Here is a 19,675-nt window from a genome sequence, read left to right as displayed (position 1 = left end):
GTCAGGGAGAGGATGGAATCTGGACACACATGCAGCTGAGTGGCAATGTGTCACAGTTAGAGGACATATCTGTCAGGGAGAGGATGGAATCTGGACACACATGCAGCTGAGTGGCAATGTGTCACAGTTACAGGACATATCTGTCAGGGAGAGGATGGAATCTGGACACACATGCAGCTGAGTGGCAATGTGTCACAGTTAGAGGACATATCTGTCAGGGAGAGGATGGAATCTGGACACACATGCAGCTGAGTGGCAATGTGTCACAGTTACAGGACATATCTGTCAGGGAGAGGATGGTATCTGGACACACATGCAGCTGAGTGGCAATGTGTCACAGTTACAGGACATATCTGTCAGGGAGAGGATGGTATCTGGACACACATGCAGCTGAGTGGCAATGTGTCACAGTTAGAGGACATATCTGTCAGGGAGAGGATGGTATCTGGACACACATGCAGCTGAGTGGCAATGTGTCACAGAGGACATATCTGTCAGGGAGAGGATGGAATCTGGACACACATGCAGCTGAGTGGCAATGTGTCACAGTTACAGGACATATCTGTCAGGGAGAGGATGGAATCTGATCCTCTTCTGTTCCTTGCAGATGCCCAGAAGTTTGAATTGCAGCATATGGGATGGGCCGGTGGTGCTGCGGGGTCTGCGAGCACCTGTGCTGACAGAGGTATGGATATTTTTTTTCATTAAGCCTCCCATTGTCCCAAGCATTCACCTCTGAAACATATTTCTATCATCATACATGGTCTTCCATTCTCTTAAGCTTGTTATGAAGGGTGTAGGTGGATATGCTGGTGAGAGTGAAATTGTATATAATAGAAACTCATTCTCACTTTATTATCTTCTCCCTCACACACTCTTCCTCTTTCCCTGTCTGTTTTTCTCTCTCTCTTTTTTTTTTTTCTATCAAGCCAGCGGGTTAGATTTTTCTTTCTGTGTTCAGATGTGTGCTTAGATGTATATTTTTACTTTTTGCTTTTGTACAGGAAATAATACCTGTATCTATCATGAAGGAGTATGGCTTAGTTGAGCGGCCGCAATCTGAGAGGGAGCAGCCTGAACGAGATCTGTCCGAACGTGCACTTCCCAGACGCTCCTCTTCACCCATCATTGGCAGTCCCCCAGTCCGAGTGGTACCTATTGGTACGCCACCTAAACAGCTTGTCATGCCTGGCTTTAGTCAGCAGCAGGTAAGAGGGAGGTATTTAAGTGAATGGCTGGAGCACTTGAGTTTAGTCCATGTCCTAAAATTTCGCTTGGTATTGTGTTCCTTCTCAGAGGGAAAAATCTGACCTTATGCTTCCCTATTGTACTGGCTGCGTGAAACAGCATGCAGTATTTGAAAATTTCCAGGCCCTGTAGTGTAGGGCTAGGGTTTACATTTTTTTTTTTTAGAACACATTCTATATATATTTTTCACCATATATTGATTTCAGACATTCACAGCAAGTCTTTATAAATTACTAATAACACATCTAGGGTTAGTATATAGCTGCTAGACTGATGCAGTGTTCTTGAATTACCAGTTAATGCTTTTACATCTTTTAGAGTGAGATCAAAATAGAATAAAATGAAGGAGAACAAGGATACAGGCTGTGTGGATTGTATTCCTTTCAATACTGAATTAGGTGAATATATTTTCAACTGTGATGAGCAGGCAGGTTTTGATTAATGCTCTACTTTCCTTATTCTGCTGCATGACCTCAGATAATGTGTGTTTACTTCCTCTACTAGCAGATGGAGACAGAGGACACACCTTTTTTTCTGTAGCATCATCACTAGTAGTTACTAGAGATGTGAATCGGAACTGAAATCCGAACCGATTCTGGTTCCGATTCACATCTCTAGTAGTTACACTGGTGCAGCTTCTGCAAAACCTAGTATTCTGCATGGACAAGCAGGACATAATTAATCACAATTAAATGACATCTGATACTGCTGATAGACTTGCTTTCTCTTTTTGAACATGCACAGGAGTTCCCATGCTAATTTCCTCAGTCAGTTTTTCTCTGCTACTGTGTAAGAACATAGCTTTTTCTCATTGGCCCATGTATTTTTCTGTTTTTTCCATCGATAAGCAGGCTGAATTAGCCATGCAGCCTAGGCGGAGCTTCACAAAGATCACAGAGCCTTGGCTGTGTGCAGCTGCGTGTCCTTTCCCACAAGGCTCCCTCTTCAGTCTAATTTTTTCCACGCTGCAGGCTTCACACAGAGCTTAGTTTCTCATCATCTTCAGCATTTTGTTTTCTCAAGTTTTCCTCAACAAAAGCACTTTTAAGTGCTACAATGGCCCCGAAGTTGCCTGGCTTTAAATATTACCAGTGTGGCAAAGTAATGTCTGTTACAGATGGGCATGATTATTGTTATCTTTTCCTGGGCCTGGACCATGACCAGTCCTCTTGATGGGGCTGTGGACGAATGTCGCTCGGGCCCAGTGCCAGTGGGCACAGCAGATCACCCGTCTAAGTGAGAAGAGCACGGGGTCTTATGCCCCGAAGTCGGAGCGGCTGTCGGCTTACTTCTCACTGGGGCCCAGCATGGATTGGCAGAAGAAGAAATCCAGGAGGGCCTCCTGCCTTGGGCCACTTGGTAAAACGGGACAGGTGGGTCAGCTCGCAAAAGTGCCCCCGTGCCCTCTCGCCTCTGTGAAGCAGCGAGGGTTGGAAGATGCGCCACAAAAGCCCTCACACAAGGCTGTGTCGGCCAGCGTCGTGGAAGTCCTCTCACTGATGCCAGCATTGAAGCATCGCGTCACTGATGTACTGCCAGGCACTGACACGGTGCATGCATCAAAGATGCAGCATCAGGATACCAACTCAAGGATGCATCAAGGACCTCCACATGTCGACTGCATCGACGCAGGCAAGGCTGACGCAAACGCCGGCTACGACTCTTGCATTGTATGCTTCAATGCCTAAGGTACAGGAGTGGCGTCTGACTAAACAGCTGGTGAGCAAGCCTTTTCACAAGACTCTCCACAAGCCATGGGCCCTCAGGTTGTGTTCTTTCCAGAGGGAAATGGCTGAACTCGGACATGGAGCCATTCTCGGAACACCTTTCCACTGGTGCCTCTGACTCCTGGGAGAGTTTACTCAGACATGTCTTCTGTGTCCAAAAGGAAGAGGAGTTCCCCTCATTTGCAGGAACCCCTTGAGAAGAGACATAAGTCTCATGATCAAAGTGTTGGCTACTTGTTCGATGTAAACAGAGTTGATTTGATTTGTATCAAGAAATTCGGTATATAAAAGCCTTTAATAAATAAATAAATTGCCTGAGAGGTCTGGATTTGAACATCTTATTAGCTGCCACGTTACCATTGGGCAGGGTCCCACCCTTGGCCTGGGGGAGCTCGCATCACAAGCCATGTTACAGATGTCGGCATGCTTCCATCTAATTTGCAGCTTTTAGAATGATTGTGTTTTAACAACCTGGAGATTTTAGTAAGGCAATTTCAAATTTGGGTGGAGCGTTAATTTCCTGCATTTTTAGATGAAATTCTTTCTTTGATAATATCAAAAACAACAGAGTAGGAGCAGATGTGGATCATTACTGCCTTTCTTTGGACCTGAAACCATGCAGGCAAACTGAGGAGGGGACTGAGGATGTGTACAAAAGCCTGAGGAAGGGGAACCTATTTTATTTAGACAGCATGGATTTTGGTTGTAGGGCACCTCATTGTAAAATACCATGCATTGAAACCAACAAAACCAAAAAACACACCTTCGGGGTGGGGGGGAACGGTTATGGCCACCAACTGCTCCTACCTCTCCCCCACTCAAGCTACCACAAGGAGCATCGATGAAAGAAGAAACGTTGCTTCTATTTCTGTTCTCCTGTGCAGGACTGGATGCATGGCCACATCACTATATGTTTGCAAAAATAAACCTTTATTAACAGGCACTTTCATTTGTTGAACTACACCTGTCTGATAAACTACATTTAAACTGCAAATGTACGATGGCTTTAAATTTGTTTGCCACCATGAACAGTATTTCACTAATTTTTTGTAGGCTATGCATGCAAAAAAAAGTTCTTGTGTGTAACATAATTCATAGATTTGTGTACAAAATTCTTTTAAACACCATTGTGTATTCCTTTTCTTGTTCATGATGTTTTCCTGTGTACATGCATAGTTTACAGGAGACATTGACCCTGAAAGAGTTTTGCTTGATTACATTTCCTCCAAGGTTTCTGGATGTTTGGAGGCAGACAATCAGCTATATATTGTTCACAAACCTTAGCGTCCTCATGGTACCTGCATCCAAGCCTTTAAGGTAGTTTGTATGAGTTTTCCAGAAAGTAGTATAGAGATGTTTTGATATTTTGATATTTTAGGATATTTTGATATTTTAGGATTTCCACAGTTAATTAGGAAATGCTTTGATTTTAGCCGTAGGTCAGAACGTCTGCAATGAAGCTGTGTGTATGTGTCTGTGTGTGAACAATGAACGGAGAGTGAAAGAGTAAGTCCTGATTCATTTCTCTCATAGATTTTGTGCCCCAAGGCTGTTCACATCCGAGCACCACTGCAGCAGCCCTTTCAACCTGCCTCCTACAGTGAACAGATGTCTCCCAACCAGCTTTGCACTGTCTCGGTAAGAGATAATCTCCTTTCACTGGTTCTTCCTGCTTTCCAGTGAAGACTCTCCCATGTGTCTTCCCTGGACATGCCTCGTTCTGTATTTCTCTCTCAATAGGTTATACGTGGGAAGGCAGCATTTTTCACTCTCCCAGCAACCTCTCCTGCATTGACGAATGTGATTTGTCTTCCCTGGACATTCCTCGTTCTGTATTTCTCTCTCAATAGGTTATACGTGGGAAGGCAGCATTTTTCACTCTCCCAGCAACCTCTCCTGCATAGACGAATGTGATTTGTCTTCCCTGGACATGCCTCGTTCTGTATTTCTCTCTCAATATGTTATACGTGGGAAGGCAGCATTTTTCACTCTCCCAGCAACCTCTCCTGCATTGACGAATGTGATTTGTCTTCCCTGGACATGCCTCGTTCTGTATTTCTCTCTCAATAGGTTATACGTGGGAAGGCAGCATTTTTCACTCTCCCAGCAACCTCTCTTGCATTGACGAATGTGATTTGTCTTCCCTGGACATGCCTCGTTCTGTATTTCTCTCTCAATATGTTATACGTGGGAAGGCAGCATTTTTCACTCTCCCAGCAACCTCTCCTGCATTGACGAATGTGATTTGCTTTATTTTGCGTCAGCCCCTTTATAGATTCATCCTGCTTTACAGTGACCAATCTGAAGTTCCCTTAGTACCTGTGTATCTCCTGTATTCTCACATTATCTTTTTTAAGAGTATTCTTGCTGTTTGTTTTTATTGGCTTTTTGTTTTAGGAAGTTTTCTTATATTGCTTTTATTTTCTCTTCCCAGAATTCCTCACTCTTGGGCCACCCATTTCCTCCCAGTGTTGCGCCTGTTCTCACCCAGCTCCAGCGAACACAGGTAAAGCAACCTCAGCCACCTCACCTCTTTCTTTTTCTGCTATCCCTTCCTCATATTCTCTTATTCCTCACAGATGGAGCCCTGTCACGGAACACGTTTGTCAAACTTTCTTGAACTTTGGCTGGCACACTGAGCATGCCCAGCAACCTAGCAACCCCGTGGCCACACGGGGTCCTCTTCAGTCTCTTTTTTTTCCATGCAGTGGTTGCCTCGTGGTTACTGGAGCTCTGTGAGAATTTTCTTTCCTCACAGAATAATTCAAAGTTTTCTCCTGGGCTTTGCGCTGGCAGAGCGGGCAGACCTGTGCGGGAAGGAGGTTAACCTCTGGCTCTGGTGCTTGCCGGCTGTCTGGGCTGGTTCTCACCCTTCCTCGTCTATGACTCCGTGTCACTCTCCGCACCTGAGCCCGGGGTCTCCTCTCTCCGATCACTTGGCCAAACCTAGTCTTCTCCTTCTCAATAGCAGGGAAGGCTGGTTTGCTTCTTGTCCCCCTTTCGCTTCCAGGGACACCTCAGCACAGGTTCGCACTCTCTGGGTTTTCTCCTCGGGTTTGTGCCTCCTCTTCCTCCGGGGGTCTGTTGCTTGCCTCTTTCTCCTTTTGGTTTCAGGGTCGCTCTCCCAGGGAGTCCATTCTATTTTTTCTCTTCCTTTTTCCCAGCTGATGAATATGCATAAGCTCATGCATAACCTCGAGGTGGGTGGAGGGTCTTTTGCTGCACTGAAGGTCTTGTTCCCCCCTCCCCATTACTTCAGGAGGAGTCCTGTCATGTTGCAGGTCCTTTCCCCCCTCCCTTTCTTTCTGGGGAAGAACTGCCACGTCTGTATGCTAAGCTGTGTGTCGGAGTGTTTTCTCCCTGTAAGGGTGAGGGTCTTACTTGCTGTCCTTCACATTTGCTTAGGATCTAAAGTGATAGCCTCTCTGTCTGCTTTATATTTGCACAGGAACTGACAAACAGGCACATCTGATAAGGTATCCTTCAGTGTATTAGGACAAGACCTCTTCATTTTCCACAGCGACAAGGTTTAAAGCTCACCTGGGCAAAATTCTTTCTCTTGCTATAACAGTGTCTGGACCTGTCAGAATTTGGCCTGTACATGGCTATTATAATTCATTTACTCTCTCAGGTAATAGAAGGACCAGGGGGCACTCCATGAAGTTAGCAAGTAGCACATTTAAAACTAATCGGAGAAAATTCTTTTCTACTCAACGCACAGATAAGCTCTGGAATTTGTTGCCAGAGGATGTGGTGTAGCTGTTAGTGTAGCTGGGTTTAAAAAAGGTTTGGACAAGTTCCTGGGGGAGAAGTCCATAAACTGCTATTAATCAAGTTGACTTAAGGGATAGCCACTACTTGTTACTGGCATTAGTAGCATGGGATTTAGTTTTTTGGTGCATGCCAGGTACTTGTATCCTGGATTAGCCACTATTGAAAGCAGGATGCTGGGCTTGGACCCTTTGGTCTGATCCAGTATGGCAACTTCTTATGTTCTTAAATTATCCTGACGATTGAGAGGTAGATCTTAAAAAAGTACACGCGCATGTACTTTTGTTCGCGCAACCGGCAAAATCAGCAGCTGTGCAGCCTGCCTCCGTTCCCTCCGCGTCCCCCCCACCTTCCCCTCCCTTTGTTGTGCAAGTTACGCCTGCTTGAGGCAGGCGTAACTTGCACAGGCCGCAGTGCCGGGGGACTCGAGACTGCCCTCCTGGCCCGCCCCCGGACATGCCCCTCCCGCCCCTTTTACGAAGCCCCGGGACTTACACGCGTCCCGGGGCTTTGCGCGCACCGGCGGCCTATGCCAAATAGGTGCGCCGGCGCAGGGCTCTTAAAATCTACCCCTGAGACTTCAGCAGTGAGATTTTTGTTCCTACGGACATAGACACCAGTGGCCTTGCTCTGCTTGTCCAGGAATTGAGTGCAAAAGGTCTTCTGGTGGAGATTGATACTCCAGCAGGTTAGGTAAGGGATCTGAGGGGATTCCCGTAGATTGTTCCTCGGAGCCAAGAGGTGGAGGGATACTGACCTATGATGCTGATGAAGATGAATTCAGTCGGGGCAGGGTCCTCCGTTGTCTCAGAGGGGAATGCTCCAGATGGTGTCCCATGCTCTCTTCTCGATCTGGCTAGATTCCTCCACAGAGAGGGATGGTATACCCGACTGATAAGGGCTATATCCACTATGTCTTCTTAAGGGAGCTCCGAAAGCTTGGAGGTGAGAGGATCTCCCCCTTTGGTAAACAAATGTGACAGTCTGGACAGGTGAGACTGAATGGTGCCTTTGTCACTGGCCACCAGTGAGGTAAAGAAAGTATTCACCAATTGAGCCACATGGTCTATGGACTGTTATGTCCTTTGACCCGGGGTTGGGGAAGAGACCTACTCCTCTGAAATCAAGTGGGTCTTCCTCTTGAGATGTTCCTTCTGGACTTGAGTAGGGATCCCCCTCCTGGATTAAGTGAGCTAATGGCCACATAGAGATAAGAGGTATAATGGAGCATATCAGATCTGGGATCTCTAAACAATCCTCATAATTGAGGAGGTGAGCTGGAGAAAAAGATGCCAGAGGGCAGAAAGTGTAAGGAGTCTCTTCTAGGACCCACTAAGTCTTGCTCCTTTCTTGAGTGAACCAAAGTGCTGGGGCCCAGTGTACTGACTGCACTGAGGCTCAGTTTATGTCAATTACGCATGCTTTGGTGTCAATTTGGCTCCAATGCATTGCGCTTCTTTTTCTTGCTGAAGAGCCTTGTGAGGAGGAGTAATTGGCTCTTTATGCTTCCGCCTCTTGCTCAACCCCCAAACCATGATGGGTTATTTATTGAAATTTTCTTATATTGTAAACTTCCATTGATCAATGCAGATAAGAGACTTGAATCCATAAATTTAAACAATTCAAAACACACACAAAAAATAAAAACATAAAACTATAAAATAGAGCATTTAAATTCAAATTACTAAAATTAAGATTCTTATTAGCCATGCTCAGAAATAACAGCCAAAAATGACTTTGAGTGTGCTTGAGTAAATAAAATGAAAGTTCACTTTCCTCCCAAATTTTTTTTTTTTTTAATTTAAATTTTATTGGCAACTGGAACAATAACATAGCCATATTCGCTTCAAATACTTTCCTCCCAAATTTAAAATCTCTCATGAAGAATTTCCACAGGCAGGCTGTTCAATAATTGAGACTTTGCAATTTAAAAAAAAAAAAAAAGCCAAAACTTAGTTCTTGTCTTACTTAAATGATATAATGAAAAATACAGGACATCAATATAAATCCTACTAGAGGAACGGAAGACCTGTTGCATTATAAAAATTTACCTTTTAGCCAAACAATTTTCCAGGTAAACTGCTCTATGCATTAGTGTCAGAATTTTGAACTCCATCCTCAAATTGGCAGCTAATGAAGCATTTTCATCTGCTGTGTAATATGTTCATTCCATTTAAATATTTACATACAGCTGTATGTTTAACTTGTAGCAATGTTTGGATAATCACAAATACAATGAGTTGCAGTAGTTTCATTGCCTACAAGTAAATGATAGTCCATTGATTCAATAAGCTTTGGTAATAGTCTGATTGGTCAGCTTATAAAAGGCAATCTTTGGCACATGATGCACATATTATTTCAAGTCTAATTTAGTATTTAATGTTACACCAAGATAATGTACTTCTTACTTTAATTTTAAAGCAATATTTCCAACCATAATGTTTGGCATATTTGCTGGATCCTGTAATCGACTTATCCACATTATCAATATTTCTTTCAAACTTAGCATCAGACTACTAATAGAGAACTAGTCATTAATTTTATTGGCACAACTCAAAAATGTAACAGGACCTGCCTGCAAATATCAGACGGAAAAAAATATGACCGTCTGCATACATTTAAAAATCAAAATAAAACTTGATGTTAAATTTTGCTAGCGGCTGCATAAAAATATTAAAAAGGTTTTCTGACAACATCGAGCCTTGAGGCACAGCTACACTGCATACCAAGCACTGTTATTCCTTCCTTGCTCTGCTTGCTGCTTTAGGCTCTTCAGAATAGTAGGTTGCTATGTGGGTATTAGCACAGCTCCCTGAAAAACCCTTCTCCCAAATAAGGGCAGAGTGCATGAATCGACTGGAAATTAACTTTTGTTTCTCACATCAAGCAATTGGTAAGGAAAGCTTTTTTTTTTTAAAGTTAAAGTATTAATGCCACTGAAGCCACTATTGTCTTGTGTTATGTTTAGTACCGTTTTGCAAACTATTTTATTGGGACAAGTAGACTGTTGTAGCAGTCTCTATGGGCCTCATTTTCTAAAGTATCGCAGGCCTGAGATACTTTAGGGAATGAGGGGCAGGGGGGCGGGCCTGCGCTAGCCGGCAGCGATTGCACTGTCACGGTGCGATTGCTGCCGGTTTCGCACCCAATAGCGCCACCATAGAAGCTGTAGCTATTGGGCGCGAACTCTGACGCGAAAAGGGCCTTACCTTTTCGTCGTCCGCGGCGTCTTCGCAGAGTCGGCCCCGGTGACGCCCCGACTCCGCCCCCATTTTGGTATCGCACGCGATAAGGGACTTTTCGTGTGTGCGCCGGGTGGAAAATGAGGCCCTATGTGAGGTTACTGACCAATCACTTGCACACTATGCAGTTATTTGTAACATATTGCAGCCCACGTAACATTTGGTATGAGTCTGATTGAACATATCACCCAGCACTTAAATAATTATATTGGCTTCCTGTTACTTAAAGGATTCATTTTAAGATAGGGTGACTGTTTCTAAATTATTTTTTTAATGAGAATCCTTGTGCATTGGTTAAAGTACTTAAAAAAAAAAAAATGAGTCGCAGCGTGTACGCTGTGCTCACAAGATACAAACCTTTTGGAGGTACCACCTTTAAAAAATTATTAATTGCAATCTACTAGGGTAAATGCCTTTTCATATTCTTCTCTTCTGTTGTGGAATACATTGCCCAGAGAGCTGCATCTTATTCAAGATATTAAGATATTTTGAAAGCAGATGAAGGCATTTTTATTTTAACAATGCTTTTAATTTATGACTTTATTCATTGTTGGAGTGTAACATTTAATGTATTTGTTAGTGTATTGTTTTTGTTATTTACGAATGTTTACCTGTACTCCATGTCGATCACAAGATGGAGAATAGCGGATTATAAGAATAGATTTAAAATAAATAAATCCTTCCTCGGGGTACCCTTGACCACCTTGAGAGCAGATTTGAGTATGACTGACTGACTAGAGCAGCTGCTACTTCTTGAATCCTGGAATGATATATCACATCCGCCTTTTATTCACTGGAGGAACAGAGAGGGGACTCTCCACATCCTCATTTGCACCACCTGAATGATTTCAGGAACAGGAACTGCTATGATATCCTTAGGAGGCTCCACAAATTGGAGGATGTCAAACATCCTAATTCTGGACTCTTCTGCTTTTTTCATCATAAGGAGAATGGCATATGCCATTCCTTGCGGGAGCCCCAAAGGCTCCAAAAACGAATATTTGCAGGCGAAATAGAAGTTGTCAGTATACAAATGAGAAAAATACTGCAAAAATGCTTGCTCTATTTCTATAGAGCTAGTTAAGTCCGTACCTTGAACCCCCTTAATTCGCAAAATAGCAGACTTCCCTGCTAAAACAAAAAAATAAATAAATGAACAAAGGTGCTTTATTTATTTGTATTGATGTATATTTTTTATATATAATTTAAAGATATACTGGTTTTATTATTTTTTGATATATTGTATATGTGATAAAGATGTAAACCGTTAAAATTTATGATAAGCAGTAAAGAAACACAATAAATATAAATAACCTCATTACATTATGTTCATATCTCCATTATGTTCCATCTATGTATTTCTCTTACATTCCTTTTGTTTCTTTCCTTTGTTTTATTCCAGTGAAGGAAAATATCAGTTTTAATACCTCTGAAAAGCATTGGGAACCTGCATTGTTTCTAGGTGTATGTTTATCTCTTTCATGCTGACTCTCCTTTGTCACTTTATCACCAGCAGGCAGCAGCTGCAGCAGGACGGATGTCTCCCAGTCAGTTTGCCTGTGTGTCTGGGTTGGTGGCCCCTGCCCTTACCCCGGTTAACACCAAGCTCCTGCAGAACAGAATTGGGCCAATGATGTCAGCAGCCACAGGCTTCCGACCTTTCTTTGGGACTCCCACTACCCTAGCATCTTCTGTCTCGCCAGCATCACATCTGCAGAATTTGAGGTATCTTTCTGTATCATTTTATGCTCATGCTGAAGTGTGCTGTGAGCTCTGCAGCAGGAGGGATGAGCATTTGTTGCTTTTGAAAAGAAATCTTAGTGCATTTGTCCACATACTGCACCGGATGCATATAGTGCCACCTGCTGTATTCAATTCTGGTTGCTGCATCTCAAAAAAATATATAGATGCCAAGGAGAAGAGTGACCAAAATGATAATGGGAATGGAATGGCTTCCCTATGAGAAAATATTAAAGAGATTAGGGTTGTTCAGCTTGGAGAAGAGACGGTTGAGGAGAGAAATGATGGAGGTCTATAAAATCATGAAAGGAAGAGAACGGGTTAATGTAAATAAGTTGTTTTCCTAGCATGTAGAGAGATGGACTCGGCACCAGTGGGTTATGCTCCCCTGCAAGCAGATGGAGACAGAGCAAGCTGACGTCACAATATATATACTCCTGCAGTGACCCCAGCCTGCCAGTATTCTCCGTCTCCAGCAGATGGTGGACGTGCATCTCCCTATGGGGACTGCTGTGAATTTTGAAAGGAGATTTTTATATTGAGAAACGAAAGCCCCTTTCTCCTGCAGTGATACCTAAAGGTCCCTGCCCTAGTTGAGAATTCCTGAGGTTATTTCTTGGTCCCTCAGAGGCGTGCCTTGGTCTGGTAGCTGGTTCCTGGTGTGGACTGAGCTGCTTGTACAGCTGAAAGGCAGCGGGTGCAGAAGGCCGAGCGCGGCGTTGACGGCAGATGCCCAGAGACAGTCGCTGTTCTCAGCCAGAAAGTGCTGAGCTCCGATAAGTTTAAAAAAAAAAACCCTTTCACCTGCAGAGACAGTAAGGGGGTTTTAGGCCTTTCTTCGGGCTCCGTGCTCGGCGCGCCATCCCGATGTTGTTCCTGCTCCCGTTGGGTTAAAGGGAGCTGGACAGCCTGGCGGGTTGAGCAGCCCAAGTGGACTACGCACTGCGGTAGGCTTTTCTTGGTGTGCCGCATAGAAGGCTGCAGCGGTGTTTTCATGTGTGCTTATGCATTCTTTACTGCCCTTTACAGGATGTGTGTGTGCGCTGTGTGTGCTGCGCTAGGTGCGACCTTACGCACATAACTTTTTTGTGGAAGGTGATATGCTCCAGTGGGCACAATAGTAGTGTGTGCGCCTTACCAAGCTTATTGCTGGGGTGCCTATAATTTGTTAATGCAGCTTTAAGTGTGAGCCGTTTGAACGCACAGTTACCACTGCTCATTGCCCATTTTGGTCAGGTCGGACCCTCAGCCGGTGGCCTCTCCCTCTTCCAATTCTATGGTTAAGTGCCGTGGCACTCCTCAGTTTGTCATAGGTTTCCCCGGTAGGGACCCAGATGGCAGGGATGATGAGGCGGATCCTGATTCCTTGGAAGATGGTGAAATTCCTCCCGATTTGGAGCAGTGTCAAACCATGCTATGGTTCTTTTGTAAAGATTTACTGCCCGCCCTGATTTCCCAGACATTGAAGCTGCTGGGAGTGCCTAGGGCAGATTCTTTGTCAGAGCTGAAGAAGAATCCCATTTTGATCTCCTTGTGTAAAGCCTTTTGCTTTTTTCCTGTTATGGACGCCCTTCAAGAATTGATTGATCTTGAATGGGGCGCCCCGGAGGCAAATTTCAAAGGGGGTTGGACATGGGAAGGCCTATACCCTCTGGATCCAGCTGTGAGACAATTTGCATTTTCCTAAAGTGGATATATTTGTCAGTGCCATATCTAAATGGACGACTATCCCTGTGAAGGGAGGAGCAGCCTTAAAGGATGTGCATGATAGGCGGATTGAATCTATCTTTAAGCAGGCCTTTAGCGCAGTGCCAATAACTTTGCAGATTACTTCCTGTTGTGCTCTTGTGGTGCGCTCTTGTCTACTTCTCTCTCAGGAGGTGGATGATTCCAGGGTGAATTCCAGAGCAGTTATGGAAACTGCTGCTGCCTTTTTGGGCTGTACCTCGGCCAAAGGAGTGGCTTCAGTAGTGGCGGCCAGATGTCAGCTATGGATGTGGATTTGGTCAGGTGATGCAGCCTTCAAGGCTAATCTAAAAAACTGCCCTTTAAAGGCTCGCTCTTGTTTGGGAGCGAGTTGGAAATGCTCACCAGTAAATGGGGCGAATCTCCAGTTTCCCAGTTACTGGAGAATAAGAAGCAATTGCAGCACCCCTTTTCTATGAGGGGGTCGTCTTAGGGGGTTTCAAGTGTTTTTGTCCCTACAGAAATACGACCTTTCAGAGGACTCTGCCTTTTTGTAGATCTCAGTCCTTTCATCAGTCCAAGAGAGGAGCAGGCTCGGGTGGTAGATCTTTCCGAGCTTCCTAATGAAAGTTTGCTGATCCACCTTTGGAAGGAGGAGATAGGGGGATGCTATCTCTCTGTTATTAGAGGTGGGTCGAGATCACATCGGATCAATGGTTCCTGGAAATGATACGGGAAAGATATGCGTTGGAGTTTCGCCACATTCCTCAGAACGTGTTCATGGTTCTTCTTTCCACTTCCCGCAGAAGCAAGCCACAGAGTCTATGCTTCTGTGTCTCCTCTGGCTGATGGCTGTGATTCCCATGCCTATGTCTTAGGAAAATTCGGGGCGCTATTCCATTTATTTTGTTGTACCCAAGAAGGAAGGTTCTTTTCGTCCCATCCTGGACCTCAAGAGTGTCAATCGTCATCTGCGAGTGACTTATTTTTGCATGGAAACCTTACAATCTGTGATAATGGCCGTACAGTCAGGAAGTTTCTGACCTCCCTGGATCTGTTCGAGACTTACCTTATTTTGCCCATCCATTTGGAGCACCAACATTTTTTACGCTTTGCGGTGCTGGGTCATCATCATTAGTTTCGGGCGCTGCCCTTTGGACTGCCCACCACCTCCAGAATATTTTCCAAGGTCATGGTGGTCGTGACGACTGCATTGAGAAAAGATGGGATCCTGATACATCTATACTTGATTGCCTGGCTGATTCGAGCCAAGGTGATTTCTTTGCTGCAGGAGCTGTGTTGGGTGGTGAAACTGACCAAGAGTAGTATCTGGGAGTATTTGGGAGTTTCCTTTGACATGAGGCTGGGCAAGGCTTTTCCTCCGGACGCACGGATCCAAAAGTTGATGTCTCAGGTGCATCACTTGGTGATCACTATCTGCCTGACGGTGTGGTGCTATCTACGGTGCTCTGTTTGGTGGCAACCCTGGAAGTGGTGCCATGGGCGAGAGCACATATGCATGCTCTTCAGTGCTCACTGCTGTCTCGTTGGAGCCCGCAGTCTCAGGACTGTTTGGTTCCACTTGCCGATGGAAATCTGATCTTGCCTCCAGTGGTGTTTGCAGGAGGCTCATCTGAGAAGGGGAGTTTCCTTGTTCTCCCCAACCTGGTTGGTGCTCATGACAGATGAGTCTCCAGAATTAGGGAGCTCACTGTCAAGTCTGACGGCCCAAGGACGTTTGGACGAAGAGGCTCTTGGGAACATCAGTCTCCTGGAAGCCTGGGCGGTCAGGTTGGCGTGTTTGCACTTCAGCCACAGACTACTGGATCAAGCGGTCAGTGTGATGTGGACAACGCAACTACGGTGGCCTACATCAATCACTAGGGAGGAACCAAGTGTTGCAGGAAATAGACCAAATTATGGAATGGGCGGAAGGACATCTTTAAATGATCTCGGCCTCTCACATCGCAGGAAAAGACAATGTACGAGTAGAGTTTCTCGCAGGGAGAGTCTGGACTCCGGAGAATGGGTGTTGTCCACTGAGGTGTTTCAGCTGTTGGTGACTTATTTATTTATTTATTTTATTTATTTAAAGTTTTTCTTTTTTTTTTTTTTGTAATTTAAGTTTTATTAGAGAGAGACCAGCAAAAATACAAAACCAACAGTCATCAGCATGGGACAGTACATTAACACCATGTACAAGGAAATAAGTACAATAAAGACTTTCAACAGACTCTCTGCGTGTTTCAGTTATTTTCTCCTCCCCCCATCCCCCTACCCTCCCCCCCTAGCCCGTGGGATCTCACAGAGAAGAAAAAGACAAAGAAGAAAAACTAAACACCAAAACAAATCATAGCTGCTTCTGTTGTTGTCGCCATGTTAAATAAAGAGTCCAAGTATGCTGGAATACCCCAATGTGCTTTCGCCTATGTGCCGTGATCTTACTAAGGGTACAAACCTTGGCCACACGAGCCTGAACCTGCGCCAGGGTAGGTGCCCCCCTATCTTTCCTAAAGTTTTTCTATACCGGCATTCGTGATACAATCACATCATGCCGGTTTACAGATAACAGGGGGTGTGAAAAAACAGAACATTGAACATGTGCATAGAACTATAAAGTTACAATAAAACAAGGTTTATCTAACTGGGGGAGGAAAGAGAGTAGAAGAACTGAGCAGTTATAAGATTAATTATGTACATCATATTGTAGTAAATAATGTAGTAAATAAATAATGACTTCTCGCAATGTGAAGGTTCCTCGATTCTTCAGTTGCAGGAGAGATCCGTGGTCCCTGGGCATAGATGCTTTCATACAGGTCTGGCTGGAAGACTAATTGCTTTATGCCTTTCCTCTATGGCCCTTGCTGGACAGGGTCATTCGCAGAATCGAAATCCACAGGGGGGCTAGTACTACTGGTGGCTCTGAATTGGCCCAGGTGTCCGTGGAATGTGGATTTGCGGAGATTCCTATTGGAGGACCCGTTTCATCTTCTGCCGTGCATGGATCTGTTGCAACAGGGCCAGTTCTTCACGAGGATTCGGCTCTGGTCTGCTTACAGTTTGGTCCTTGAGAGGGCTTGCCTGTTGAAGTATGGATATACCTCTGCAGTGATTGCTACCTTACTCCGCACTCAGAAGTTCTCCATTTCTCCTAGGACAAGCAGGATGATAGTCCTCACATTTGGGTGACATCATCCGATGGAGTCCGGCATGGAAAACTTTTGTCAAAATTTCTAAAAGCTTTAACCAGCAAACTGAGCATGCCCAGCATGCCACTATCGGCGTGTCCATGCGAGCTCCCCCTTAGTCTCTCTTTTCCGTGGTGCAGTTGCCTTGTGGTTCATGGAGCTCTGCTCTTTTCTTGTTTTCTTGTTAGAGAGGTTATTTTCCCATTTTTTCCATCATTGGGTCTCCGTTCACGGTCAGTGTCTCCTTGGCGTGTGGTAGGTTGACACATCTATTTTTTCCTACTTCTTGCGATCGATTCCTGATGACCGCTGGTTATCAATCGCATGTAGGGTATTTTTCCATGATGTCCGACTTTCGTTGGTGCCCCCAGTGCCCGGATCTGCATGAGGTTTGCATCCTCTGCCTGGGGGTTTCACACATTGTCTGAGGGTGCCAGCTGTGTGACCAGATGACCCCCAAGGGCCGTCGTGCATGCCTTGATAAGATGGAGAAACTTTTTGGTTTTAAAAAGTCGGCTCCATCCGCACCCACGTCGGAGCCATTGACCCTGGGGGGTCGAGGGGAGCCACTTGATACATTCTCTCTTGCTACTCCTCTTTCCATTTCCTTAAAGAATCGCGGAAACGGTGATTTATTCCCCACGATCTCACCGATTTCCAGGGCATCGGGATCCTCCGCCGCTTCCTCACCACCGGGGAAAGCCTGGGCCGAGCACAGTGGGAGGTCCTGCAAACATTGACACCGATTGCCATCGGCGTGCGGCTCCGATTCCGGTGTGGTACTGTTGGCCACCACACCGCCACCGAAGAGACCTCTCTCATCAGATGCCCCATCCTCCTCCATTCCCGGGAGTCCCAGGCATTCCCCTCCAGTATTAATGTTGGGCACCGTGCTGCCTTAAAGAACTGAGGATGAGCCGATGATGCCTCATTCCCCTCCCTCAGTTCTGGCCACACCGGACTTTCAGGAGGAGTTGGACTGCAGGGTGCAGATCTTGGTGCTCAGAGCTCTTCGGAGCATCTAGCCGCCTGTGCCACCGGTCTCCATGCTGGTGCCGGAGCCTCCGCTGCCTATTTTGGCACCTCTTCTTGAGCATTTGGACGTCTTGTTAGGCACCCTACCAATGCAACCGGTGCCCGAGGGACCTTTGGCTCCCCAGTGGCCACCAGTGCCCCCCTTGGGAGTGATCCCTATTATCGGATCCGAGGAGGAGAAGGAAGAAGCCGCTGGTGCCACGTTTCCGAGGCCTCTGTTCCCCCGATGCCAAGGAAGCCATCAGTTCTGATGGTGCCCTTGATGCCCCCGAAGCCATCGGAACCCAGGGCTGGGATCCCTCACAGGCCTCGCCCACACCACGCTGGCCTTAGTGAGGAGGGAAGGCCCTTATGACCCTTGGGAGGATGATTCCCCTGAATCTTTGTCCGAATATTCAGACGACCTCCCCCTCTCTGAGCCTTCCCCACCAGAGGAACAGCTTGGTCTCTCCTCGAGGACCTTTCCTTTGTGGGGTTTGTCAGGGCCATGGTCGAGGTTATTTCTTTCCAGCTCCTTAGAGAGGAGGATGCGCAACATAAAATGCTGGAAGTGCTTCAGTTTGTCGATGCTACTAAGAAAATTGTGGCAGTTCCCATCCATGACATCTTTAAGGATCCTTCTCCTCTGGGTGTGGGAACACCCGATCTCCATATCCCCCGTTAATAGGAAGGCGGATGCCACCTATTTGGTGCAGCATGCCCGGGGGGGTTTGAGAAGCAGCACCTCCCTTGCCAGTTGGTGGTTGTAGAATCCGCTCTGAAGAAAGCCAGGTGCTCTTGTACCCACGCTTCTGCCCCCCCCCCCCACCCCCACTCCCATGGCGAGAGCATAGGGAGCTCAATGCCTTGGTCAGGAAGATCTTTCAGGGTGCTATGCTGTTATCCTGTATTGCCGCCTACCAGTTGTACATGACCCAGTACCACCGGAACCTCTGGGAGCGAGTTCAGGACCTTGTAGAGGGCAGCAGCAACAGGAGGCGCTTTCTGCTATCGTCTTGCTGGGTTTAGAGGTTGGCAAGCATGAGGTGCGATCTGCCTTTGATGTTTTTGAAACGGCGGCCTGCATACCCGTGGTGGGCATTGGCGCCCATAGGATGGCCTGGCTCAGAGCTTCTGACCTCCGCCCAGAGGTACAGGAGAAGCTAGTTGACATCCCCTGCACAGGTGACAACCTCTTTGGGGATAAGGTCCAGGATGCGGTAGCACAATTGAAGGACCACCTTGACACCCTTCAGCAGCTTTCCGTTTAGTGCTTCCCACACCCCTTCCTCGGCCAGGAAATCTTCCAGGCCAGAATCCTGGAAGACCTTCTATAGGCAGAGGAAGTATTATCCTCCGGCCTCTCGAGCTTGCATGCCTTGCACTAGCTCCTGGGGCTGCCTCGGCTATGGGCTTTTTCACTGGCGGGAGAGAGCACAAGTCAATCGAGCACAACCTTGATGCCGGATACCCCAGTGGGGAGTCAGGCTCATTGGCTTCACCCATCACTGGGAGGATGTCGCTTCAGACCGATGCGTCCTTACCATAATCAGCCAGGGATAGCGTCTCAACTTCAGACAGCTCCCAGGGACCTCTCCCCCCATGTCCATTGTAGGGTTTGTCTGCCCAGCAGGTCATAATTCAATCGGAACCCTCTGCCCTTCTCTCTGCAGGAACGGTTGAGCTAGTCCCTCGCCCCCACCAGGGCCGAGGGTTCTATTCCAGGTATTTTCTAATTTCGAAAAAGAATGGCGGCTTATGCTCCCATCCTTGACCTCAGGGCATTGAGCAAGTTTCTCTCAAGATAAAAGTTCAAGATGGTCTCTCTGGATGCACTGATTCCCCTCCTCAAAAGAGGAGACTGGCTCTGTTCCCTCGATCTCAAGGAAGCTTACGCTCACATATGTATTTTCCCCGGCCACAGAAAATACCTCCGCTTTGTGGTGGGGAAGGTGCTGCCTTTCAGGTTGGCCTCAGCCCCTTGCATATTTCCCAAATGCCTGGCAGTGATGGCTGCATATCTCAGGTGTTGTGCGGTGCATGTCTTCCCGTACCTAAA

The 19,675-nt window shown here is 46.2% G+C and overlaps 1 protein-coding gene across 8 annotated transcripts in view; it reads left to right on the top strand.

Moving 5' to 3' along the window:
* The window catches only part of PATL1 (PAT1 homolog 1, processing body mRNA decay factor), a 166,867-nt gene that overhangs the window by 26,158 nt on the left and 121,034 nt on the right, over positions 1–19,675 (top strand). For 7 of the 8 annotated variants that reach the window (XR_003852479.1, XR_003852480.1, XM_029575738.1 and 4 more), the window contains exons 4-8: positions 608–685; positions 1,005–1,208; positions 4,509–4,613; positions 5,410–5,481; positions 11,502–11,713. Coding sequence is in view for 6 of the 8 variants with exons in the window: in XM_029575738.1 (XP_029431598.1) it covers positions 608–685; positions 1,005–1,208; positions 4,509–4,613; positions 5,410–5,481; positions 11,502–11,713 (671 nt within the window). In the remaining 2 variants the exon portion in view is untranslated. The remainder of the gene's footprint in view (positions 1–607; positions 686–1,004; positions 1,209–4,508; positions 4,614–5,409; positions 5,482–11,501; positions 11,714–19,675) is intronic. The other variant, XM_029575735.1, reaches the window with a different exon arrangement.

The sequence above is a fragment of the Rhinatrema bivittatum genome, chromosome 13 (assembly GCF_901001135.1).
Source record: "Rhinatrema bivittatum chromosome 13, aRhiBiv1.1, whole genome shotgun sequence".
Classification (NCBI taxonomy): Eukaryota; Metazoa; Chordata; class Amphibia; order Gymnophiona; family Rhinatrematidae; genus Rhinatrema; species Rhinatrema bivittatum.
The sequence above is the reverse complement of the archived record's forward strand: the minus strand, read 5'-3'. Positions and strand labels throughout refer to the sequence as shown.